The sequence below is a fragment of the Ahaetulla prasina genome, chromosome 1 (genome assembly GCF_028640845.1).
Source record: "Ahaetulla prasina isolate Xishuangbanna chromosome 1, ASM2864084v1, whole genome shotgun sequence".
In the NCBI taxonomy this organism is placed as follows: Eukaryota; Metazoa; Chordata; class Lepidosauria; order Squamata; family Colubridae; genus Ahaetulla; species Ahaetulla prasina.
In genome coordinates this window covers 139,284,555-139,311,634 of record NC_080539.1, presented here as the reverse complement: position 1 = coordinate 139,311,634, position 27,080 = coordinate 139,284,555, and the positions used below count along the sequence as shown (strand labels likewise).

At 41.0% G+C, this 27,080-nt stretch overlaps 1 protein-coding gene across 1 annotated transcript in view; it reads right to left on the bottom strand.

The window, feature by feature from the left end:
* The window catches only part of LGSN (lengsin, lens protein with glutamine synthetase domain), a 104,596-nt gene that overhangs the window by 14,253 nt on the left and 63,263 nt on the right, over window positions 1-27,080 (bottom strand). The window contains exons 2-4 of the mRNA XM_058176614.1: window positions 8,962-9,065; window positions 6,622-6,820; window positions 1,879-2,063 (exon numbers count right to left, since the gene is read on the bottom strand). Coding sequence (XP_058032597.1) covers window positions 1,879-2,063; window positions 6,622-6,820; window positions 8,962-8,988 — 411 coding nt within the window. The 5' untranslated portion in view covers window positions 8,989-9,065. The remainder of the gene's footprint in view (window positions 1-1,878; window positions 2,064-6,621; window positions 6,821-8,961; window positions 9,066-27,080) is intronic.

The window sequence follows — 27,080 nt, the reverse complement described above, 5'->3', positions numbered from 1 at the left end:
AAGGTCAACAGCATATAAAAAGATTATATAATGTATTGGTTGAAATTGATTCAGAAATGGAGTTGGTTAAAGATTGTATGGTAAAATGGGCACAAAATTTAAGAGAAAATTTTATAAAATGTTTCTGATGATCAGGCAATTCAGCTGGGATCGCCAGAGGAGCCTTTTAAAGCTGTTTTTACAACCTCTTGACCAAAGAGGTTGTAGAAAAATGCTTTTAAAGTAATGATTTATACTTCTATGTCAAGTTTAATTTTCTTAAGATGGCATTAATTCAAACAAGTATAAGTTATTTTAGAAAACTGAGCTGGGCAAACACACACAGAACTACAAAAGTTATTAGCTTATTATCTTTTAGCAGTACTAAATTCCATGGAAAACAGTTGATATCTGTTAATGCATAAATGACATCAGTGAAATACAATAGATTTAACCTTAAAAGTTGAAAGAACAGAGCCTAATGAAGCAAGACCTAAAAACAAAATAAAGTAAAATGTATTTTTCTACAGTTCAAAGAAAATATAGTATGAAAGCAAATGCCACTGCATTTCTAATTGTACTAGCATATTTATATGATCACTGAATGAGGCAATGGCGTTCTGATGGAAAAGTACTAAGAAGTTAGAAAAGACTGCCACACTGGGACAGGCCAAGCTTTTCTGGAAATTATAACATTAGAAAGAAATTATAGTGTTTAGGAGCTATTACACAGAATGAGGTACTGAGGTGTCCTATTCAAAACTCCTGAAATCCAGCCTTGCTAGCTAGATTGTGAATTGGGTATACACAGTTGTGTGAGCATGACTTAATAGAGCTTTTCATTCGGAAAGTGAATTACAAAGCTGTATTCCTGCTTCTTCGTGATCTGAGTCTCTGGATAAATAAGAATAAAAAGTAATCCTGTCATATTTTATGACTCTTGGTATCACAGTAGCAGCAATAATAGTATTTTAAAGTAATGATTTATACTTCTATGTCAAGTTTAATTTTCTTAAGATGGCATTAATTCAAACAAGTATAAGTTATTTTAGAAAACTGAGCTGGGCAAATACAAAAGTTATTAGCTTATTATCTTTTAGCAGTACTAAATTCCATGGAAAACAGTTGATATCTGTTAATGCATAAATGACATCAGTGAAATACAATAGATTTAACCTTAAAAGTTGAAAGAACAGAGCCTAATGAAGCAAGACCTAAAAACAAAATAAAGTAAAATGTATTTTTCTACAGTTCAAAGAAAATATAGTATGAAAGCAAATGCCACTGCATTTCTAATTGTACTAGCATATTTATATGATCACTGAATGAAATCTGAAATATTCATGATAAAAATTAAACAAAAATGCTCCCTATAAGCTGCCCATGCTGGGTATTGCAGAAACAACCTGCAAAAAAGCTGCTGGTGATCTCTATTTTCCATAGAAAAATTACCAAATAATGTGACCTTTAATGGTTGCTTAACAAAATAACTAATACTGTAGTGCAGTGCTAAAATTTTAAACCATTATGCATTTCGGTGGTATTATCTGATTGGATTGAATCAGTCAGCAAGTTTTGGGGGGTTTGTCACTAGAGCAATTCATATGCTGTCCCTTGGACTCTTGGAATTTTCTAGGATCAGATCAAACCAACCTTTTGTTAAGGTAATCAATTAAAAAAAAAGATACATCTGAGGAAGAAAAGCTTGGATGAGTAAAAAGAACCCATGTTGCCAAGTTGCATGAATTAAATGTTCTTAATAATACAGGGAGAGAGATGAATAAAGCATATTTAGAAAGTTCTTGGTCAACCTAAGGGCATACTGCATTAACAAAGGTTTGCAGAATAGCAAAAGGAAGGCCATTGCATCCAGGAAACAGGAAAAGAATACAGACATACCCGGAAAAAGCGAGAAGGGATGCTCTTGGATCTTGACACACCGTGGATATCTGTGGTTTCAAATCTGACAAAGTGGACATTGTCCCTTGCCATCTGTTCCTCGATGTGCTCTATCTCAGAGGTGAAGTGAAGAAAACTGCCACTGCCCAGTTTCTTCCCATTGGAATCTCTTTTGGATTCTTTTTCTTTAAATGAAAAATTAAAATGCAATCACCATATGGCAGGATTTAAATATTTGACATTAGCATACCTTTCTGACACAATATTTGAGAGGTGGATGCCCTTAAGAATCTCAAGGATTCACCCTGCTTTGAATTCTGGGTTGGAATGAAGGGAACCTGTCGTAAGACTGAATGATGAACACTTACATGAGAAGGAAGTTAGCAAAAAACATAAATGATAGGACGGTGCAAAGAGTTCAAAGGAGATCCTCCTCAAACGCATTGGCTCAAGTAAGGTTCTCCTCCTTGAAGTGTTAATGTTGCTGTTTCCTTTGGAAGACTTGGCTTGGTTCTCCCTACTACCTATGCAGCTGTGCTGCCAGTTCCAATAGTGTTGACTTTTCATGCACACACTTGTTTGTTGCTTTGTAAAATTTGTATAGCTATACTTTTCACACGTGTGACAAAGACATGCAGGCATGTCAAGAAAGCCTTTAAAGCAGCTGTTCTTCTTCTGAACAAGCCAGTGATTTTAATAATATTGGACTTTGAAAAGAACTCAATCCAAATATTTTGTGTATCCCAAATAAGAGATTTCTGCATGTGTATGTGATTTTCAAATAAAACAAAGCTTGGAGTGCAAATAGTCCTTTGACTGCAACTGTAGTTGAGCCCATGACTTCTCCCAATTTTACAACCTTTTTAGGCCATAGTCATTAAGTGAATGCTACAATTATTAAGCAAATCCATCGTACCCAATGGACTTTTTATTCTGACAGAAACAGGAAGTATTTTATTCTGACAGGAAGTAAGCACCAGTTTCCAGCAAAAAAAAGTTATAAATCTCAGTCGTGTGACTGCAGGATATAGCAAAAGGTAATAAATATAGGCTGGTTGCCAAGTGTTGGAAATGTGATCAGGTGATCATATAAGGGGAAGTGGGTGTTGGAACTTTGAATGGTTGCTAAGTGACCACTTATAAATCAAGGGTTACCTGTAAATATACTATACTATACATTGTGGAAGCTCACTGATTTAATAATGGAGGTGGATGAAGAGGAAGGGAAAAGGAAATATATAAGATAGATCTATGACAACTAATTACGCGAACCAGTGTTCTCATTGGAGGTACAAATTACGAAGATAAATCATCCTTTTTTCGACATATTATAAAAAGACCCAGCTTTCTGGGAAAGGCTTTAATGCCAGAAAAGGTGGAAAGAAACTGAAGAAGAGGACAACAGCAAGGTGGACAAATTCAGTTATTGTGGCAATGAGGGTACCGTTTGAAGACCAGAAAAATCTGGCTAGGCATAGATCATCATGAACAAAAACTATCTCTGTGCTTGATAAAAGTAAACACAAATTTGTTAGTACCTAATCAAGCAAAATTAATCAATTTTAATCCAATTTTTCCGAGATAGTAAATCCAGAGATTATTTGAGGGTCTAATTTATGATCTGCTAATGATGAAAGGGAAATACTAGTCTTTTTTATGCTTACTGACACACTGGTTATATTATTCATTAGATTCTTTTATGTGAGAGGTCTATAGGATTCTTTCCACACAGGAACCAATTAAAGCTACCACCTTTTGCTTCCTACACAATCTAGAGTGGAATTGGAATCTCCTACATCATCAAAACTGGAATGTAATAGGCTTTTAAGCGAATTTCAGTAAGAATAGCCAAATGACTTGAGAGCCATACAATTCTTGTTTGATATAGCCCTTATTAGCCTTTTTTGCCAGAAATCAGAGTCACTCCTTAGAAAGATGGGTTGCATATATATTTAATAAATACATAAAATATAGATCTACCCTTATTGAAAAATCAGAAGGAGCCTGATAGCATCTGTTCTGACTAACACCAAAAAAATGTAAACTTTTGTGAGCTGCAATTCAAAGAAGAATTCAATTCAAAGAAATTCAAAGAATTCAAAGAAGAATGCAATTCAAAGAAATTCAGAAAAGAAGAAAAGCTGACCCAGGTTTCTTCTCATTTCTATGTCTCAAAGCCAGCCATTCTCTAACTGTTAATGGCACAAAGAACACACATGCATAGACACTACTTTTCCTCAAGAAAGACATAATGTTAAACAGAATGATTAGGATTCATCTGACATGTGCAAATGTCATCGCCAAAGTGGAACACATAATTCTCCAGCATAGGTTCTATACTATATAGTGGCCGGGTGAGAATGACATCGTTGCAATGGCACCTAACAGTCCACACCATCTCACTACCTTGATGCTGCAATTTGCTCCCATTTTAACAGATCTGATACTGTTTTGACTAATTTTCCTTATAATTTGCTTACTCTGGTTTATCATTTTCTTTTATATCTCTTTATACATGCAACACTGGTTTTGAATGAAGGTAGCATATAATGCCATAGTATCGATTACTAATTTTTATTGCATGCTTAGCTGATAATAGCACAATCCCTCTATTTCACGCAGGACTTCATGTGCTTACCAGATGTGGGCTCAAAGTTAGTAGGTGGAGCTCTGACCACTTTTAAAAAAGGGCTCTGTTGACTCCCAACAGACTGTTCCAAATCATCCTTTTTTCGACATATTATAAAAAGACCCAGCTTTCTGGGAAAGGCTTTAATGCCAGAAAAGGTGGAAAGAAAGTGAAGAAGAGGACAACAGCAAGGTGGACAAATTCAGTTATTGTGGCAATGAGGGTACCGTTTGAAAACCAGAAAAATCTGGCTAGGCATAGATCATCATGAACAAAAACTATCTCTGTGCTTGATAAAAATAAACACAAATTTGTTAGTACCTAATCAAGCAAAATTAATCAATTTTAATCCCAGTTTTCCGAGATAGTAAATCCACAGATTATTTGAGGGTCTAATTTATGATCTGCTGATGATGAAAGGGAAATACTAGTCTTTTTTATGCTTACTGACACACTGGTTATATTATTCATTAGATTCTTTTATGTGAGAGGTCCATAGGATTCTTTCCACACAGGAACCAATTAAAGCTACCACCTTTTGCTTCCTACACAATCTAGAGTGGAATTGGAATCTCCTACATCATCAAAACTGGAATGTAATAGGCTTTTAAGCGAATTTCAGTAAGAATAGCCAAATGACTTGAGAGCCATACAATTCTTGTTTGATATAGCCCTTATTAGCCTTTTTTGCCAGAAATCAGAGTCACTCCTTAGAAAGATGGGTGGCATATATATTTAATAAATACATAAAATATAGATCTACCCTTATTGAAAAATCAGAAGGAGCCTGATAGCACCTGTTCTGACTAACACCAAAAAAATGTAAACTTTTGTGAGCTGCAATTCAAAGAAGAATTCAATTCAAAGAAATTCAAAGAATTCAAAGAAGAATGCAATTCAAAGAAATTCAGAAAAGAAGAAAAGCTGACCCAGGTTTCTACTCATTTCTATGCCTCAAAGCCAGCCATTCTCTAACTGTTAATGGCACAAAGAACACACATGCATAGACACTACTTTTCCTCAAGAAAGACATAATGTTAAACAGAATGATTAGGATTCATCTGACATGTGCAAATGTCATCGCCAAAGTGGAACACATAATTCTCCAGCATAGATTCTATACTATATAGTGGCCGGGTGAGAATGACATCGTTGCAATGACACCTAACAGTCCACACCATCTCACTATCTTGATGCTGCAATTTGCTCCCATTTTGACAGATCTGATACTGTTTTGACTAATTTTCCTTATAATTTGCTTACTGTGGTTTATCATTTTCTTTTATATCTCTTTATACATGCAACACTGGTTTTGAATGAAGGTAGCATATAATGCCATAGTATCGATTACTAATTTTTATTGCATGCTTAGCTGATAATAGCACAATCCCTCTATTTCACGTGGGACTTCATGTGCTTACCAGATGTGGGCTCAAAGTTAGTAGGTGGAGCTCTGACCACTTTTAAAAAAGGGCTCTGTTGACTCCCAACAGACTGTTCCAAATCATCCCTTTTTGGCAGCTGTTTCTCCAACCCAGCAGAATTGTAACCCAGCTGGGGCTTTCCTCCTTGCCCTGATCCATGCTTATGCCCAATGGGAACTTTCTGGTCAATGCCTCCTAAATGAGGAGGAAGAGTTTCCATGCATTGACATTGTTCTTCCCTAGACTTCAGAAGTGCACAACAAGAGGTAGCCCTGAGTTCACTGCTGTCCCAGGTCCAGTTGCTTAACAAGGGACTCTCTTTCAATACACTCTTAAACCCTTGCAAAGTTTGGTTGGGAATGCCAGGCTCCGAAACAGACACGTCTTTGCTGTCTTCTTTTTCCTGGGTTGCTATAGGATGATCCCTGTCCATCTCCTCTGTTGGGTGGAACTTACTGCCATCCCGCACTGAGCAAGTTTTATCTTCATGTGACGCTATTTCAGAGGTCTCCTCCCTTGTGTCTAGCCACCCCAGTTGCTCATCTTTGCTCTCTATGTCTGCTTCAAATGTTTGATTTTTTCTGCCAAAGGATTCTACACCCCTGCAATCTTGTGAGTCATCTCTGCACAATTCTTCTTGGGTATGTGATAAGCCTTCTTTTGCCTGGAAATCTTTGGGGAGGTTCTCACCTGCTTCCTGCAACTGAGGAGGTTTATCTACATACAGCTCCTGTATTTCTTGATTAAAAGAGTTTTCATGAAGAGACTCCTCCATTGTTTCAGGTTCTGCTGCAGAGAGCTGTGTTCCACTGATCTTGCTTCTTTGTCTGCTACTCAATCCACACATACGGTTGCCATCAGTTTCCTCCCGGTCAACTCCAGCAGACGTCTGCAAAAATCAGAAACTCTTTTTGTTTAGAAAGCTTCAATTAAATGAAATATGCATTTAGACTATAATGCTTCAGCCGTGAAATGAGATCCTGTGAATAATGTGTGTATACCACACATTCTAAAAAGGTCACAGTTTAGTCACAATGACTTAAAATATAAAACATCATCTACTCAAAGGCTTCCCCTTTAATATAATTTAAATATTTAAACAATGTGCCTTTTGTTTTTCCTTATATTTTTTTCTTGATTATCTTTAATTGGCAGGTTTTAGCCAAGTTAGCCTTTCACTTTATCAGCACAAATACTCTTTGTGGAAAACCAAACTTCCTATGATCTTACAATGATTTTTCTTAAGAAAAAGAAAAAGGCCTCTTTAGTCTGATATGTAAACATCAATTCAACATCCTCAATCCAAATCTGTGCTGCTCATAAATGCATGCACAAACCGGTGCTACCATCTAGCTGCTGGGATTAAATACACCACGTCTAATAAAAACAAACCAGTGCATTGATTTAATTGTCTTTCACTCCCTTCTCTGACAAAATGCCAACCTGTGGAACTGTAAAAAATTTTAAAGGCTGAGAACATACAATTGCTCGAGACAATTTTCATTTTTCTTTCATCATAAATGTCAAAGTTGAGCTTGGGCTTGAAAAAAAAGATGCTAGAATTGAACTCAGGAGAGCCCTGACACAGATTAAGCCTCAAATATGTTTGCTATATTGCAAAAGTATATCCAGACACTAGAAAATGTATTTTTGCTTTGATTTTACAATTGGTAACAGCAGCCAACCTTTGCAGACTTCACAAAGCTAAGCTGCATAGGACTTGGATAGAAAAAAGCCAGGACATTGCAATGCTATAAGCTGAAATGGAAAGTGAAAACAAGTATTACAAACCTCTTTTTTTAATATATAACTTTTATTGAAGACATTTTAACAAGATAAAAAAAATTCCAAAGTTAGAAAATAAACAAAGAAAATAAGGAAGAATAGTGAATAAGTAAGACATAGAGAAAATAGAAAGAAAAGATTATAAATAAGCAGCTTCTGATCTTTTTGACAGTTTGTATTTTACCCCCCCTCTCTCTAAGGTTACATCCTAATTTCCTTTTTTTCCATAAATTACCCCTTCTAATGTTCAAACCCATAAATCACAAGTCAATTCACAATTCCATAAGGGTTTCTCTTCTGAGTTGTAGCCAAGAAAAGTCAAAGAACATACCCTTGAATTCACCAGAATGTTTCACTTGAATGTTTGATTTCATAGTATAAATATTGGATGGAATTTGTTACATTGTATGGTATTTTTGTCAAGTCATACATTCTCAAATGGGTGGTTTGCTTTTTGAAATGTTGCATACTGGTTTTGCAATAAACAAAATCCCAGTGTGAACAGTCCATTCAAAACTGTATGAATTGATGGCAATATCATGTGACAAGCTGAATCAAACAAGCCGAGAATAAATTCACAATAGTCAAGTAAAGGACATAAGAATTATCTTTCAACATCATGCAAGTTCCAGATAACTCAATATTCTATCTCCATCAGTTTAAAGCAACTATCTGGATGTATCTTAAGTGCTTAGATCACTGCCTTTCTCTATGTGTCCCTGTCTCTCTGTTTCTCTATCTCTGACTCTCTGTCTCTCTCTCACACATACCTAACACACACACACATATACACACATTTTATAAAACTGATACTGTCATGGATATAGAAAGTTTGTGTTGTGGATCTGAAGCAGTGATCGTTATTTAAATATATTTTCTGTCAACCTTATCATTGTATTGGAGCAGTTAACTTTTCCAGTTTAGTACAAATAATCAGCTGGCACAGGGGGCTTTAAGAAACTTTCAGCTTCAAACAAAAAGACGCTTCTACTACTTGCTGAGTGTTCCCCATAACAAATAGCTCTAATTTTGCCTACTTGCCAGATTCAGATTCAAGACAAGAAGTGGGATTTGTGGCTGGTTAAACTCTTCTCTACCATTGCATACTAAAACTTTATTTTAGGAGGAAGCTCACATCAATCTATATCAAATTATTTAGTAATATAAACATACTCCATCTTTGTGAAGTACTAATGCTCAAGAGAGGAGATAATAAAAATATTTCTCCTGGTCATTTTTTCTTACCTGATAGCTGAAGGTGTCCTTCTCCATCTTCTACGTCTACACATTTTGGTTGCATCCCTCTGTGACTTCAGTTGGAAAAGTGTCCTCAGAATTTATAGATGTGCCTGTAATGAAGATGAGTTAGCACAGAATTTCTAAGAGTTTCCCTCTTTTTGAAGGCTCTGTTAATAATGAACCTGGATGAGGGAGAACAAAGCTCTTAAATAAATAAATAAATCACATGAGTGACCATTTCTAGAATTGTTTGGAAATAGTCACCTGATAAATGATAGGTAAACAACTACAGGAAACACAAAACATTTGCTTCACTCTTTTTTTTCCCCAGCAAGACAGTGGGATTGTCTTGCTTTCTTCTGAAACACAACATATTGTTTGAAAGATTATAATAAAATGCTGTTGAACCCAGTATTACAACAACCATAACAAAAAAATAAATAAATAAAAAACCATGGCCACAGAGGGCAGCTTCTATCCCTTGTTAATGGTGCTCGAATTTGGTGGGTCTTGTTTTGCTCAGCAGTTTCTACAAAGCTTTCAGAATCGTGTTGAACAAACACATTTGCATTGTCGTAGCTTTTCCTCCATTGTGGATCGAGGTGAGGCATCACTGAAAGCAGGTTGCTAAGTGAGCACTGGGGATATGTACAATTTGTTAACTAACTCAGCAGAATAAACATGAAATCTGAACACTTTAACAAAGTAATTTGGGGAGCTAAAGACCTGTTTCCATTTACTTGATCACCGCTGGAACAGCAAATGTGCTCTGATGTCATATATAGTTTGTAACATGTGAAATTGAAGAGTACCTGCTTCATATGAGATGAGAAGTCACCATAGGTTGTTCCTCTTTTACAAATTTGTAAAGCAATCCCTGGAAATAGAACTATAGCAGAGGCATAGAAAGAAGCAACTTGCTGGATTGGGGATGAGGATTCCCGTGCAGGATGATTGAAGTACAACAGAAAATCATTCCTTAATGTTCAACCTAATGAGATCAGGATGATACTATATTTGTGACTCCTATTTACTTCACTCTACTACATGGGGAACTGGGGGCTGTGATTCATCTAAACTAAAATCAAAGGGATATAAACTAGTGCTTACTGATTTCAGAGGATCTATTTTTTGTCACTTGCACAAACAGCAATATAGACATGTTGTGGAAACTTTTTTTTTTTTTGCTGTGTCCTCAGGACACAGCATTTGATTCCCTCACATTAATACCTGTGGAAGTAATTGTCCGTAGCTGTATCCATGTTAAAATAATGGCATTTTTCTCTTACCTAATACAGGTTTTGCCATGGAAATACCTTGCCAATCATTCTGTTAACTATGCAGTAAGGCAGGGGTGTCAAACTTGCGTCGTCATGGTGGCGTCACGTGACATATCGGGACTTTTTTCCCTTCGCTAAACTGGGCATTGGCATGGCCAGCACGTGACCCATCCAGCCTGCAGGCCATGAGTTTTACAGCCCTGCAGTAAGGTAACTACTAAGGAATGACCTAATCCTATACCTACTGGCCACGTCAGAAAGGTGTAGTAGTGAAAATGCTGGGCTAAAAACAAGAGAATGTGAGTTCTAAGTCACCCTTAAAGGCATGAAAGTCATCAGACAACCTTTAGCCAGTTATTCTCTCAGTCAAACCCATTTCACTGCGTTGTTTTTGTGGGGAAAATAGGAGGAAGGAGTTTTAGGTATGCTCACTGGGTACAACCTCTCCATTCAGAGTTCAGAGAACTGTCCTCCAGAATTACTCTTCCCCTGTATCTACCAGGTCTTCAGGCGAAATCCTGGTTAAGAGACATAAATCAGGTTGAAAAGCAGCTGATTAGTGGAATTAGTGTGTGTGTGTGTGTGTGTGTGCATGCAGATCTCTCTACTTGATTCACAGAACAACTCTGCACCTTTCATCTTATGTACGGGCTTCTTTTTTCTTTTCTTTTTTTTTATTTACATTTATATCCCACCCTTCTCCGAAGACTCAGGGCGGCTTACAGTGTGTAAGGCAATAGTCTCATTCTATTTGTATATTTACAAAGTCAACTTATTGCCCCCCCCAACAATCTGGGTCCTCATTTTACCTACCTTATAAAGGATGGAAGGCTGAGTCAACCTCGGGCCGGGCTTGAACCTGCAGTAATTGCAGGCTGCTGTGTTCTAATAACAGGCTTCTAACAGCCTGAGCTATCACGGCCCTTTTGAACACTGGAATAGAGCTAAACCCATGTTGAACAGGGGGAATCCACCAATACCTTTGAACATACTCATTGAGGAAGAACACTTGTGTAAAATCAGTCAGTTAAGTCAACTTGCAATACGCTTTTTCTTCCTAACTCCAGCTCCATTGAGAAAGATGGATGGATGTTTTCCAACTGAATGGTGACATTCAGTAAGAGAGAGGGAAACAAAGCCAAGAGAATCCATTAATTCCTGCCAATGCCTGCTTTATACACCATAAATATGGTCCGCATTATTTACTGGCACCATGATGCCACAATACCCTTTTCATCATTTTGATTTGTCTGGCTGCAAATATCCCAATATTGGCATGTACGTGGGAGCAAGGGGGAGCAAGTAATAAAACATGTAATAACAAAAAAAGCTTCTTCCAAAATGTTAAAAAAAAGAAAAAAGTCAAGGAAACAATTGGCCCGTTGCTGGGAGAAAGTGGCAAGAAGGTGACAAGCAACAGGGAGAAAGCAGATCTACTTAGCTCATTTTTTTTATTCAAAAAGTTTTTATTGGTCAAAAAAGGTTTATACAAATACATATCAGGTATGGTAAATTTTCATTTTTCTTATGCAAGATAAGAATTTTGCTCAAATTTTAAACACATACAACAGCCATATGGCAAGCAGGTAACACGAAGTAGCTAAGTTTACAAATCTTACATACGCAATAAAGAAGGGTCAAGAATAAACAGAATATCATACAAAAGAGAATAAGGAAAACCAACACAATACCAAATATCTTTGTCACTTCCTAGTTTTGGATCTCAGAACTCTGGGTTCAGCCTGACCCAACTCAGGGCATAACAGCGGCAGCCGCCTCCGCCCATGGTCTATAACCTCCCTTCTTCAATTCCTGGGTCATCTGATTCCAGGAGGGCTTTGTGTTCCTCCACGTAGGCCGTAGCCTCCATAATTGTACTAATTTTTTCGTAATGCCCTCCCGGAAAATCATCAATCCCTCTGGCATCAGCCATCTGAAGCCTACTCCCTTCTGGTACAATTTGCTTGACAAAAAGTAATATTTCTTTCTCATTTCACGTACCTGTCTGGGAATCTGCCTCAGAATGGCTATCTCCCTGCCCCTATAAGTCAGTGCCCCACTCCTATGTTTTCTAAGAATTTCATCTCGTCTCTCTTCTCACAAATTTGACATGAACCTCTCTGGGAACTGCATGCGTGCGTGCATATTGTGAATTAACTCTATAAACTCGATCCACATCCCAATTCATGAAATCAACACCTCTCCCAAGAAATTCTCCCAACAATTTAGTCACAACATCTCTCAAATCTTCTTGGTCCACTTCTTCCAAATTTTGAAACCTAAGGAAATAAGACATTTTATCCATCTGTAGTCCAAGCACAGCATTGCCTGTCGTCTCCTCTCTTTTCTGCACTGCCGCATCTCACCCTCAGACCTTCCACTTTCTGCTTGTTTTCTGCTGAGACTTGTTGAGTATCCTTTAAATCCTTTTGGATAGTCACAATTTCTGCTCTTATTTCCGTTTGGCCTCTTTGCAAATCATCCAGTTTCTTGTCCATATTGGATAACTTTTCCAGAATTCTCTCCATCTCTCCAGCAGTTGGTCTCTGACCTTTTGCCATTTAAAAAAAAATTTCAAAATCCTCAGGCAAGCACAGTATCCTTGTAATTTCCTCCGGATCCACCAGGGGGCACTCACAGGAGCAACGAGTCCAGAGTACAGTTAGTCAACCAGGAAGCCGAAGGGAAGTGATGTCATCAAGATTCTCATAGTGAAGGCGGAAGCTGGACGCCACCATTGTTCCCCAGAGGGAGGGGGGGCCTCAAACCCTCCCTCCTAAATTTCTCCATCACCTCTTCTCTCCAGAGCTCCACAAAACCGGTAATCTTCTTATTTTAAGTTCTCCTCTCTCCAGAATGACTCGTGCTCCTTCCAGCCGCGGGAGAAAAACCCCCGCACTCCGGGCACTCCACTCGCGTTACCGATATCCCTTCCTTCTCCATTCCTCAATTCTTCTCCGTTCCCTGTTCACCACCAGGCTGCTGCAGTTATAAATCCAAAGCCCCGGTGTCACCGGGCACAGCGGCCCAGGCGGCGGCCAAAGTAATGGCCGTGGGCTGTGGCCTCCAAACCCCGCCGAGCCTAGGGCGCCAGCATCGGTCCCCCAGTCCTGTATGTCGGCTGGGAGACCCCTGGCGAGCCGTCCGTGCGTCAGGTGTCCTTTTCGGAACACCTGGCCCCTGGGGGCCTCGGCGGCGGCCGGATTCGGGCACTGGAGGCAGGAGAAGCCTCCAGACGACCGTTGCCACTGGACACCGGAAGTCGTCTCTCCTTAGCTCATTTTTTGTATCTGTCTTTACACAAAAGGAAAAAATAATCCAACCTATCAAAAACAGCACCACAAAAAACAGATTAGGAACACAAGTTAAAATAGGGAAGAAAATGGTAAGTGAACACCTGTCTACCCTAGACAAGTTCAAATCACCAGGACCGGATGGATTACACCCCAAGGTTCTGAAGGAACTGGCAGACGTGATCTCAGAACCACTGAACTATATCTTTCAAAGATCCTGGAGCACAGGGGAGCTGCCAGAGGACTGAAAAAGAGCTGATGTAGTTCCCATCTTCAAAAAAAGGAAAAAAAAAACAGATCCAGGAAACTACAGACCTATCAGCCTGACCTCAATATCGGGGAAGATTCTGGAAAAGATAATCAAGCAATGAATCACCGAACACCTAGAAGCAAACAAAGTAATAACCAAAAGTCAACATGGGTTTGTCAAAAACAGATCATGCCAGACTAATCTTATTGCATTCTTTGACAAAGTGACAAAATTAGTAGACCAGAGGAATGCTGTCAATATAATTTAATTGGACCAGTAAAGCATTTGATAAAGTAGACCATAACCTACTACTAGATAAAGTAGAAAAATGTGGGTTAGACAGCACCACCACCAGATGGATTCATAACTGGCTGACCAACCGCACTCAACATGTAGTCCTCAATGGAACTACATCCACATGGAGGGAAGTATGCAGTGGAGTACCCAAGGCTCTGTTTTAGGCCCAGTACTCTTCAACATCTTCATCAATGACTTGGATGAGGGGATAGATGGGGAACTCATCAAATTTGCAGATGACACCAAGCTGGCAGGAATAGCCAACACTCCAGAAGATAGGTTCAAGTTACAGAAGGATCTTGACAGACTTGAACATTGGGCGCTATCTAACAAAATGAAATTCAACAGTGGAAAAAGTAAAGTTCTACATTTAGGCAACAAAATAAAAACAAAATACCTGTTGTGACCCAGGTTCCTGGACTCGGACTCCTGGACTCGGATGATTCAGAAAGTGAGGAAGAAGACCTGGCAAGGCCTGCTTCTCCTGGGCCCTCTCCCTCCCTGGCACCCACCCAAAGGGAGGAGGAGGGGCCAGCAAGGCCTGATTCTCCCGGGCCTTCTTCTGATTTGGCAACGCCCCAAGAACAATTTTGGCTTGATGCAAGACTGCGCAGACGTGACCGGCGTGCACAGCAGAGGAGGTGTTGGGGCAAAGTCAAAGAATGATGAGTCACGCAGTGACACCTACAGAGGCTATAAAAGCAGGAGGCGGAACTTCCTGGCTTTTTGTCTTGGACAAAGCAGTGAATTTGCACGGGCAAACTGTTTCAATGGAGGGAAGAATATCTTAGTAAGTAACTCCGGCCTTATCTATAATTTCCTAGTTATCTCCAGATACTTGACAGGCGCATGGGTAGACGTGGCCAGAACATTTATCTATGTAAATAAACTAGAAAAGAAGGCCTTTGACTGACTCTTTGTTGGGAGTATTGGGGGAGGGAAACAAAACAATACCTTGCTCAATAGTAGTACCTGTGAGAGGGATCTTGGAGTCCTAGTGGACAACCATTTAGATATGAGCCAGCAGTGTGCAGCAGCTGCTAAAAAAGCCAACACAGTTCTGGGCTGCATAAACAGAGGGATAGAATCAAGATCACGTGAAGTGTTAGTGCCACTTTATAATGCCTTGGTAAGGCCACACTTGGAATACTGCATTCAGTTTTGGTCACCGTGATATAAAAAAGATGCTGAGACTCTAGAAAGAGTGCAGAGAAGAGCAACAAAGATGATTACGGGACTGGAGGCTAGAATATATGAAGAATGGTTGCAGGAACTGGGTATGTCTAATTTAATGAAAAGAAGGACTAGGGGAGACATGATAGCAGTGTTCCAATATCTCAGGGGTTGCCACAAAGAAGAGGGAGTCGGGCTGTTCTCCAAAGCACCTGAGGGTAGAACAAGAAGCAATGGGTGGAAACTGATCAAGGAAAGAAGCAACTTAGAACAAAGGAGGAATTTCCTGACAATTAGAACAATTAATAAGTGGGTCGACTTGCCCGCAGAAGTTGTGAATGCTCCAACACTGGAAATTTTTAAGAAAATGTTGGATAACCATCTGTCTGAGATGGTGTAAGGTTTCCTGCCTGGGCAGGGGGTTGGACTAGAAGGCCTCCAAGGTCCCTTCCAACTCTGTTGTTATTATTATTATTATCCATCACAACAATGTACACAAAATCCAAGGCTTACCTATTGTGTCAGGCATCATGATGCAATTATCTAAGTCAGGGGTATCAAACTCACGTCGTCACGGCGTTGTCACGTGATGTATTGGGACTTTTTTCCCTTCGCTAAACTGGGCGGGGGGAATGGCCAGCACGTGATGCATCTGGCCCACAGACCTGATCTAAGTGAATGGTGTGTCATGATGTCAAATATCATTGTTCTGATGCAATTTTAGTTTGCTGAGAAGAAAAGGCCTGTCTCTGATCTTAGAAGAAGAAATCTCTGAATTAAAGATGGCTAATGTAGATGAACAAAGATTCTAAATCTTTACAGTGATTTTTTTAGTTGTTAGTTTTTTAGAATTAAAAAGCGGTATCATAGAGATAAGGATTTTATTCATATTTTTAGGAGAATGTATGTTTCCTGAAAGGAAAGAAGAGTTGAGGTGGAATTTCAAATTAACTGTGTTATGTAACCTTTTCCCATATTACAATGAAGAAGCCTACCACAAATTTAAACAATGCAGAAACAAAACAAAAGCAATAACATGGATTGAAACTATTTAAAAATATCATTTAAACAAAACTAACAATATAAGATGGCAGAGACATCACCCTGCCAACAAAAATGTGTATCATCAAGGCTATGGACCATAAGGAAGGCTGAATGTCAAAGAATTGAGACCTTTGAACTCTGGTGCTGGAGAAGCCTCCTGCGAGTCCCTTGGACTGCAAGGCGATCAAACCAGTCAGTCCTAGAGGAAATCAACCCTGACTGCTCTTTAGAAGGGCAGATCCTGAAGATGAAACTGAAATACTTTGGACACCTAATGAGAAGGAAGGACTCACTGGAGAAGAGCCTAATGCTGGGAAAGATTGAGGACAAAAGAAGAAGAGGACGACAGAGAACGAGGTGGCTGGATGGAGTCACTGAAGCAGTTGGTGTGAGCTTAAATGGTCTCCAGGGGATGGCAGAGGACAGGAAGGCCTGGAAGAAAATTGTCAAAGGAGTCACGACTTTGCAACTAACAACAACAAAATAAGTGTTAAATTAAGCAGATGACTCTTAAATTTTATTGCAGAATGGTTAAAGGATGGGGACTATCTTTTGTTTTGAAAAAGAGTAGTAAACCACACTTGGCACCAGCATGAAAAAATGTTTTTCCAAAACTTATAGACCCATGGTATTTTATAAAAACATTAAATGAGTTCAGAAAAGAGCACAGTGTAAAGTAAACCCCAAAGTGTTGTGAATACATTTCCCGTGTGTGTCTACAAAAGTAAAAAATGTCAAATATTCAAGTGTTATATATTAAATATCCATTATTAACCAAATTTATTGGTTAACCAAATTAACCAATAATATCCATTATTAACCAACAATAAAAAGGACTTTCCTGTGCAAAGTAGTCAAAAATGATTTAGAAAAGGTATGTCAGCCTTTAAAGAAGCCCATCGCCTTTCTAGTCTGGTTTAAAGAAGCCCTGGTAAAGTTGCTGCTGCTTTAAGAGTTGCATTAAGTTTAATGGAGCTGGACCTATGGACAAGATCTATTTATCCTGTATGGTTGCTAGGAGTTGAAAATACCTTGATGGCACTTAATCAATCAATCAATTAAAGATGCTGCTGCATTAAGGGTTGCATTAACTTTAATGAGTGACCTTCTTAAGAGACATCTTTTCAGGCTCTGGGGAAAGACTAAAACAATAACATCTCACTTAAAGGTTCTGGACATATGCAAGATCCAAAGCACACTCTTCCAACCATCTTCAAGCTGTGCACAACCAAATAAAATACAAAGTATGTTTTGCACCTTTTCCTACAGCAGATGGCACCAACGGCACAGATTAATGCCTCATTTCTTTCCCAAAAGACATACGTTTTACAGCCGATACAGAGGCATCAGGCAGGAATGACTCTCAGAAAAATCAGAGCATGGGGGGAAAAGACAAAATCCAAAACCTTTTATCGATTTGATACTTTTTATAGGATCCAACTAAAATGGCTCAGAAGTGGACATAGTCTTTTGAGGTTCTCAGAATTATTCATAGGTGAGAAAAGACAAAGAGCAAAACACCAGGAAGCAGTAAAGAAATCCAAAGAACTGAGTGGGTATTGCAGTCAGAAGATTTGCTGTTTAGATTCATTCTCAGAACACAGATCACAGACCGAATGCATTAATAATTGACAGGTGTTACAAATATCAGATTACCACCTAATACCGTAATCTGTAATTCAGAAATAGGAGCTGACTTCCCAGTTCTTTAAATGAAAAATCTGTTTTCTCTGAAAGATGGAATACACAGGCTGTGGCCTAGCAGAAAACAGAAATAAAGAAAAACATAGTAGGCCAGGGGTGTCCAAACTACGGCCCGCGGGCCAACTGCGGCCCGCGGGTCAGTTTTTATTGGCCCGCAGCAAATTCTGAAAATATAATTGAATATGGCCCGCCGCCTTCACCATTCTGCGCTGTTGCAAAGAGGGTTGGGGCAGTTCAGCCGCCGAGCAGCAGGGGGAGCTCGCGCAGCAACGGAAAGGTGGCGCCTGCGTAGCTGCGCCGCCAAAATGGGCGACTCTGAGGATGAATTTCGGTGGCGGGATCCGCTGGGGCGGCAGCGGGGGGAAGCGGCGCGCGGGATAGGCACAGGCGCTGCTCCGCCGCCGCCCGTCCCCGTCCCCGGAGTGCGGACTGAAGCGGCGGTGCCGTCGCCTGCGCGGGAGGAAGGGGCAGCGGGAGGCGGAGGGAGAGCCGCTGGTGGTTCCGGCCAAGTTCCGCTCGGAGGCCGGGCCAGGCGGGAGGCGGCCCAGGGCTGGTGAGTCAGGCGGGAGGCGGGGAGTGGGGGGGAAGAGGCTGAGGGGATCGCCGCCTGGGAGCCACTGACTGCCACCTGCTCTCCGCCTAGAGACGAAGGGCCACGGGAGGCCGCCGCCCCCGCTGCTGCTTCAAGGGCCGGAGGGCGCCAGCCGCGGACTCAAGGTCCGGGCGGCCCTACCGCTTTTGGAGGCCCCCGCCGCGCCCTGCGCCCGCTGCCCACCAGCTGCTGGAAAGGGGCCCCGGCTAATGCGAGGCCGGGCTGGCTGTGGGAGCTGAGCTCGTTGACGGGCACCCCGGGCGTAGCTGCACCGCCAAAATGGGCGACTCTGAGGATGAATTTCGGTGGCGGGATCCGCTGGGCCGGCGGCGGGGGGAAGCAGCGCGCGGGATAGGCACAGGCGCTGCTCCCGCCACCGCCCCATCCCCCGTCCCCCCGGAGTGCGGACTGAAGCGAGGCGGTGCCCCTCGGCTGCCCGGGAGGAAGAGGCGGCGGGAGGCGGACGGAGAGCCGCTGGTGGTTCCGGCCAAGTCCCGCTCGGAGGCCGGGCCAGGTGGGAGGCGGCCCAGGGCTGGTGAGTCAGGCGGGAGGCGGGGAGTGGGGGGGAAGAGGCTGAGGGGATCGCCGCCTGGGAGCCACTGACTGCCACCTGCTCTCCGCCTAGAGACGAAGGGCCACGGGAGGCCGCCGCCCCCGCTGCTGCTTCAAGGGCTGGAGGACGCCAGCCGCGGACTCAAGGCCTGGGCGGCCCTACTGCTTTTGGAGGCCCCGGCCCCCCCCCCCCCCCTGCCCACCAGCTGCTGGAAAGGGGCCCCGGCTAATGCGAGGCCGGGCTGGCTGTGGGAGCTGAGCTCGTTGACGGGCACCCCGGCCGTAGCTCCTTGGGAGGCCGATCAGGTGCGTGGCTGCGGCGAAGCGTCGGGCTCTTCTCCGGGGTCCTCCCTTCCCCTTGGGGGCAGCTGAGCCGTCGCTCTTTTGCGGCGTTTCTGTCCCCGGAGCATCCCGAGGCCGAGTTCGCCTTCAATCCAAATATTACATTAAAAATCAACATAACACAAACACACACGTACACAAACATAGAGATACACATGCACATATATATAACTCACACACATATAGTATACTTAAGCCTAAACTGTGCATAGGGACTACCCAGACGGCTGAAAAAAGTGATTTCTGACAGGTTCTCACACTTTTGACTGGTCCTCACACGTACAACTATCTTTACATTTTGCACCCTATCTTGTAACCGTGGTGAAGAGAAGCAGTTGTGAAATGAGTGATATGGTTGTTAAAAATGCTGCAATGGGCATAAATGTGAGGATGGTCATAAGTGTGAGGACTGGTCAAAAATTACTTTTTTTAGCCCTCTGAGTAGTTTCTATGCCCATAGCCACATCCACTCAGTCACATGAGCAGTTAGCCACGCCCACCAGTCACATGACCACCAAGCCACACCCCAAAATAAGCCACGCCCATTCCCCCCCCCCCCCGTGGCCCGGGCCTTTGCTTATTTTTCTGTATTTGGCCCTCACTCAAAAAAGTTTGGACACCCCTGTAGTAGGCTATATATTAAAACCTGAATATATATATTGTACGTATATTTATGAATAAAACATGAACTCATATGAGTATTTTATCTGATAAAATACTTAAGTCAACTTGTAAAGCATTACCTAGTGGCTGTAAGGTTGAAATCTTCCAAATGGAAAATCCATTTTCAGTTTGTAGAAAACTAACTCGAGAGGTGAAATCTCCCTATAGGATTAAGATCAGCCGCTGAGATTTTCAGTATATCTCTGATGAAATTAGGAGCAGATGCCTATGTTCAATGGCTGAAGCTGCTGATAATACTTTTTCCCCTTTAATGTAAATCACCCTTGGGATTTTATGGAAAAAAAGTAGAACTACTAGCTGCTTTGATAAGTCCTAAAGGACCTGAAAAATCAATCTGCATCTGCCAATATGAACAATTGCTTTTGTGCTAATAAATTAGTTAGGAGTTTGTTTTTAATGTGTTCATTTGTTTCACCCCTTTGCAGTCTTTCTCGCATGCACATTCACAGGTAGGAAATGCCATATGGGAGAAACTATGCTACATCAGCCATCCTGGTGTATTCATCCCATTTGCCGTGACTGTATGGTATACTTATCTTTAAAGTACTAGATGATGGTAGCAAAATAATAACCATAATAACAAGTATAACAATAAGCAGCAACAATAGGCGCTTGAATGCTGTTTCAGCGTTAGCCACTCAATGGCAATTTCTTCTTCTTCAGTAAGCATTAAGGCCTGTCAAATGGCTTTTCTTTCTATTTAAGGCTGTAAAACATTCTTCAGAAGAACAGTTTGTCCTTAGCTTGGCAAAATGTTATAATAAACACTTGCCACTTACTGTTCTGCAAGCTGTTGTACTCCCTGGGAAAGCAATGAGAGACTGCAGAGGCATTCCTTAGTTAAGCAGCATGTCGCTTGGGAGTCTCTGCTGGCTATTCTCTGCCTGAGAAAAAATGGTCTCATGGAGCTGTTTCAACAGTCAAGGTGCAACAACATCCATTCAACGCCCGCAAGGCCAAAAGAGCCTGTCATGTTCAATTGTGAAGGGTTTTTTTTTAAATATATATGTTTAATTAAAAACAAGCTAGGCAGTTAAAAGCATAAGCACAGGGAACAGCCAGGTTCTGAACAAAGTTTACACACCAACTGAGATCTGCTAAGCCACGGATTTCAAACTCGTGGTGTCACGTTGTTGTCATGTGACGTATTGCAATGATTTTCCCCTTCACATAGCTGGAGTGGGCGTGGCTTGCGCATGACGCATCCGGCCTGTGGGTCGCCAGTTTGACACCCCTGTAATAAGCTGAATACAGTCCATTAATAATGGTCCACCATTGGTTTGAAAACTCTGCGGTTCGGAGAAAAAAGAGAGGAGAAGAGAAGAGGGAAGGGATGTTGTGTACCTATTAAATCATTTACTACGTGGCAGTTGTGTTTTGCTAGACTTTTTGAATCAGTAGCCCAGGTAGACTTCAACATACAACCATAAATGACACTGAATTTCTATTAAGACTTAAGCAAGTCTGTTTTTAACTGAGTCGTGCCCAATTTAACAATCTTTTTTGCTCCATTAAGCAAATCACTGCAGTTGTTCATATCATTGTTAAATGAATTCCTCTTCCGCCCTCCCCCTTGACTTTGCTTGTTGAAAGCTGGCTGGAAAAGTTTGATCACGTGACTGGGGAAAACTGCAACAATTGTAAGGATCCGTTATACAGTCACCTTTTCAGTGCTGTTATAACTTTGAATGGTCGCAAAATGAATGGCTGTCAATCAAGGACTACCTGTGTAGCTTAATCTACTGTTAAAAGTCAGACTATCCATGAAAATAATCTGATTATATTCCAATGAGTGTTAAACCTTATTTAGGAGTCGGTTACAAAGAAAAGCCCATTGAAAAAAAGAAAGATACAAGACCCATGAAAGTTTATAGGAGGCTAATCCACTCAAACAGCAAAATCTGGAAAATTGGGAAGAAAAGCAGTCATGTGGACCAATATCACCCAGTACGTTTCATGGCTGAGCAGCAATTTGTTCCACTTTCCCCAAGGCTTATTTTACAACGGACTTATTATCCCATACAATTTAAAATTACCTTTTAAAAAAAACTTATATAGAAATGCAGAATATCTCAGCATACAAGTCTTTGTTTGTCTGTGGTTGATGATGGGCTTTCCCTTCTTATGATTTCTTGAAAATCATTTGACTGAACTTGGATTGTGAGCCACTCCAAAATAGGAATATACTCCTTAAGAAAAGATTCACAACTATCCTTTTTGTGATTCACATATCGCTCCAAGTCATCGTGCAGAGGGTTTGTTTTGGTTTGGTTTGGTTTTTGAATATTTATATGGTATGACTCTGGAAGACTAACAACCAATTTATTAAAAAAAATACAAAAGAATTCCATAACTAATCAAGCTTAAAATAATCCAATACAAAGAAAAAACCTGGCACTGTACCTTATTAAATATATATTCCAGGCATTAGGGCCAAGTCTATATACTGGGCTCCAATGATATCTTGACCCTAATGCCTGGAGAGATCCTAATGTCAGGTCTTCATGGCTTTCTGGAAGATCAAGAGGGTTTGAGGCATAGACCAGCCATTGCAGATAAGTTTATCCCACAAAGTTTGGTTTTGACTTTCAAGGTAGCCCAGATCAGGAAACCATGATTAAAAATACTAATATTACTTTTATTGGAAGGTTAAAGTAACAGAAACTTACAAGTCTGAAAGCATTTTTCCCCTCCCCTGCCTTTCCAGTCCAGAGAGCTAGAGTCAATTCTGAGATGCTTTCTCCAATTACATTTCTGGTTTGGACTCAGATTTCGTTTATCAGACATTTCTCTCGGCTGCTGCTCTTCCTCTTGTCTCTCAAGGTTACTCTCATAGCCTATTACAGCATGACTGTGAATAGTAAGATATATGCATTCTTCACATAGTAAGCCATATACATAGCATGCTTTTAAAAAAACTCTGCCTTAGAAGTGCAGCTTCTGGACCACTCTGTTAGTTTCTGGGCTTCACTGATCCACAACTGTCTATAATTAATGATGCACTGGAGCTGGCTTGTATGGCTCCAATGAGAGTGAATTGTTAAATCTTCTGGAATTTTGTGAGCTGGTTGAGAGGTAGAGCTGGGATCTAACACCTATCATCCCAGTCAGCTATTTTGTGGCTTATAGAGCAGCAGCAGTAGCAATGGAGCCAGTCTTCTTACCTCCATTCCCCCATTTGGTGTAGTTAAAGGTGCTGGCCTAGAAATCAGGAGACTTGAGTTTTAGTCCTGCCTTAACCATGAAAGCCACCTGGTGAATTTGGGCCATTTACTAGGAGGCTGTGAGTTCTAGTGTGCTTTAGGAATGAAACCTGGCTGGGTGATCTTGGGCCAGTCACTGTTTCTAAACCCAACTTACCTCACAGGCTGGCTGTTGTGGGGAAGGGAGGAGAAGGGCAGAATATTTGGTACGCTCACCACCTTGGTTTACTTATAAAAGCAATAAGGTGGGATAAAAATCTAACAAATAGTTGCCCTGCGTATTACGTATTTCTCGATAAAAACAAATTAAAAAGGTAGGATAAAAATCAAAATGAATAATAAATAATAAATGAGATGCCAAATAAATTAGTATTCTTTCTCTAGTTCACATTTTCAGGACATAATATGTGCCTTTGTATGGTAGTTTGCGCCTGCTCCCTCCCTCCCTCCCTCCCTCCCTCTCTTCCCCCTTTTAGGAGGACTGAAATCTCCCAAAGGTGGCTGAGAAATGTATTAAATAAAATGTAAACAAAAATCCTCATCAAGTATGTCAAGAAGTCTTAGGCCAGTTCAAAGCTAAATCCACAGAGGAGAGACACTATGTACCTTTTCTATAACACCCTTAGGTATTCTTCTATAAACATAAACCAGATGCACCAGCGGTCTTCTTTTAAGTACACTTTATATAATGTTTTAAAAATAGAATAAGACCATTCAAAGTTCAGGTAAATCATGTCCAGTACTGTCACGAGATGTCTGCTTCTGGACCTTGTGCCACCTACTGCAATAATAATTTTAGCCAACAATATAAACAGAGAGAGGTTTATCAGGGTTTTTTAAAAAAAACAAAAAATAGTTTTGAAATGATGAATGATTATGATTTTAACCAGGTGACAAGAGTATGCCAAAAAAAAGTATCATATAAAAAATGATTTCTGATGGAATTTGATTCAGGATGTTGTGCTTTAAAGGTTAAGCAAAGTTTAAGAGGCAAAATCATTTCTAAATATGAGATTTTATGAAGGAAATGATCCTGCCCATTAAAAGAAGGCCAGTTCTTGCAACTGGGATTTGGAAAAGAGAGCCGTCTTTGTAAGTAAGTAGAAAGTGCAAGTTCTAAACATCTTAGTCAAAGGTCATTAAGCAATGGCAAGTTACTTTATTCATGTCTACTCAGAGGCAAATCCCACCAAGTTCAATAGGACTTACTTCCGGAGTTTTACGGAGAGAAGGGTTATTAATAGCTGACTCTCAGAGTTATTGCAGGTACAAAGTACATTTCACAATCCATTATGGAAGATAGAATTACCGCAGAGAAAAGTGCTAGAAAGTCTTAAGGAAAACTCCAATATTAGAGGCCACTTGCCTCTGAAATCCATATGCTGGCAAACATTAGCATGAAAGTTCTATTGCACTCAGGTCCTGCTCATGGGCTTCTCATACTGTAGGCATCTAATTGACCACTCTGGCTGATCTAAGCAGTCTTTTTTTTAAAAAAAAAAAAAAGAAATACATTGCTTGCTATACCTGTTTTTCCAAAATAATAGAATACGCTGAAAACCTAAAATCAATACTTTACCATCATGATGCACCAAATATGAAATTGTCAGATTAACTTCAAGCAATCACTGCTCAGCCTGAGCCAGCCACCTCTCTCTCTCTCTCTCTCTCTCGTACACACACACACACACAAACACACGAGATGAGGGGCATGAAAAATGGTTCATTTAACTAGAGAAAAATATGCTGCACACTGAAAAAATGTTCATTCACTGTATCAGAAGTGAGAATGGAGTAAAAAGCTCCATTTTAAACAGTAACAGCAAATATTTTATATTTCATAGCATATGTAATCAAGTGTGTGCGGTAGTGTCCATCTTCTGAGACAGGCTATCCCCTGTTAACACTGTAGGGAAATGGGAGATCCAAAATACAGGAATTATGATGAAGCACAGAAAAAAAGGTAAAAGTCCATCACAATTATTTAAGATCCTTAGCATAGTATTTTGTTGTGATTTAGAGGAAAGTGAAGATGAGCCCTGGAGTATCAGGTAGCTTATATGGACCCACAGGAACATCCCTTTGAGCCTGGTAGAGAGAAATGACCAAAAATCAACTTGTTACCTTTGTTGTTGTTGTTGTTATTTGCAAAGTCATATCCGACTCATCGTGACCCCAAGGACAACGTTCCTCCAGGCCTTCCTATCCTCTACCATCCTCTGGAGTCCATTTAAGCTCATGCCTACTGCTTCAGTGACTCCATCCAGCCACCTCATTCTCTGCTGTCCCGTTCTTCTTTTGCCCTCAATCTTTCCCAGCATTAGGCTCTTCTCCAGTGAGTCCTTCCTTCTCATTAGGTGGCCAAGTATTTCAGTTTCATCTTCAGGATCTGGCCTCCTAAAGAGCAGTCAGGGTTGATCTCCTTTAGGACTGACTTGTTTGTTTGCCTTCCAGTCAAAGGGACTCGCAGGAGTCTTCTCCAGCACCAGAGTTCAAAGGCCTCAATTCTTTGGCGCTCAGCCTTTCTTAAGCTCCAACTTTCACAGCCATACATTGCAACTGGGAAAACCATAGCCTTGACTATACGCACTTTTGTTAGCAGGGTGATGTCTCTGCTTTTTAGTACGCTGTCTAGATTTGCCATAGCTTTCCTCCCCAGGAGCAAGCGTCTTTTAATTTCTTGGCTGCAGTCCCCATCTGCGGTGATCTTGGAGCCCAGGAAAATAAAATCTGTCACCTTTAGCAGATGACAATAATTTAACACTGGGTCTTCCCAGTACTACAGATACTACAGATAGTCCTCAACTTACAATTTAATGGAGCTTTCACATTAACGGCTGAATGTTGCAATGGCATTAAGCATTTTACTTAAAGATGCCCCATCCTTGCTGTGCCCAGTGCAATTATTAAACAAATGTGCAGGTCATTAAAGGAAGTACAGAGTGCCTCAAAGGTGAAGGACCTGGGCCTCTCAAGGCTTTTCCCATCTCTGAGGCTCCCAGTCCTCTGCTCCTTGTCTCTCTAGGTTCCCTTGATTTGGTCCCAAGCCAGCTATTCAGTCAGGCAACGGAGCCTAAAGCTGGTCAGCAGATGCAACTGGCATATGGAGGATATTTACACCCTTTAGGACTCGGCCTACTTTCCATTTGATCACTCCAAGGCCTTGCAGAATTCGGCCTGCTCCTCAAGCCATCTCCAGGGCCCAACATCAACAAACTTACTTTTTTGGCTTTGCAGAGGACCCTGATGTGATGCGAGCCTCAGCTTTCTTGCAGAGGCTGCTAACATCGTGACAACTTTGTGCTATTCTCCTAGTAAGTAGTACTCCTAGCCAGATTGTAGGAGCTTCCATTCTTTAAGGAATAAATCTCCTGTCTACAACACAATTCTTTCAGCACTCTCAGTGTTATGTATTAACAGTTGTGCCTTTAAATATTTGAGCGGGAAATCAGCACGTTGCTGATTGGACGAAGCCTCCAGCAGAACTGTATAAAAGGAGAGGTTTTTCCCCCAGCCTGTTGCTGGGTTCACCCTATATTAAAGAGCTGTTGTCACTACCCTGGTCTCCAGCCTCGTTACTTTCCGAACTTAACATTGGCGACGAAGGTGGGATCTCGAGGCTGAGGAGAACCAGAACCGAGCTGAAGCACGATAGACCCGAACCCAGCAAATCCAGGGCAGAAAAGGCGAGATGGCCAGTTACACTCCACC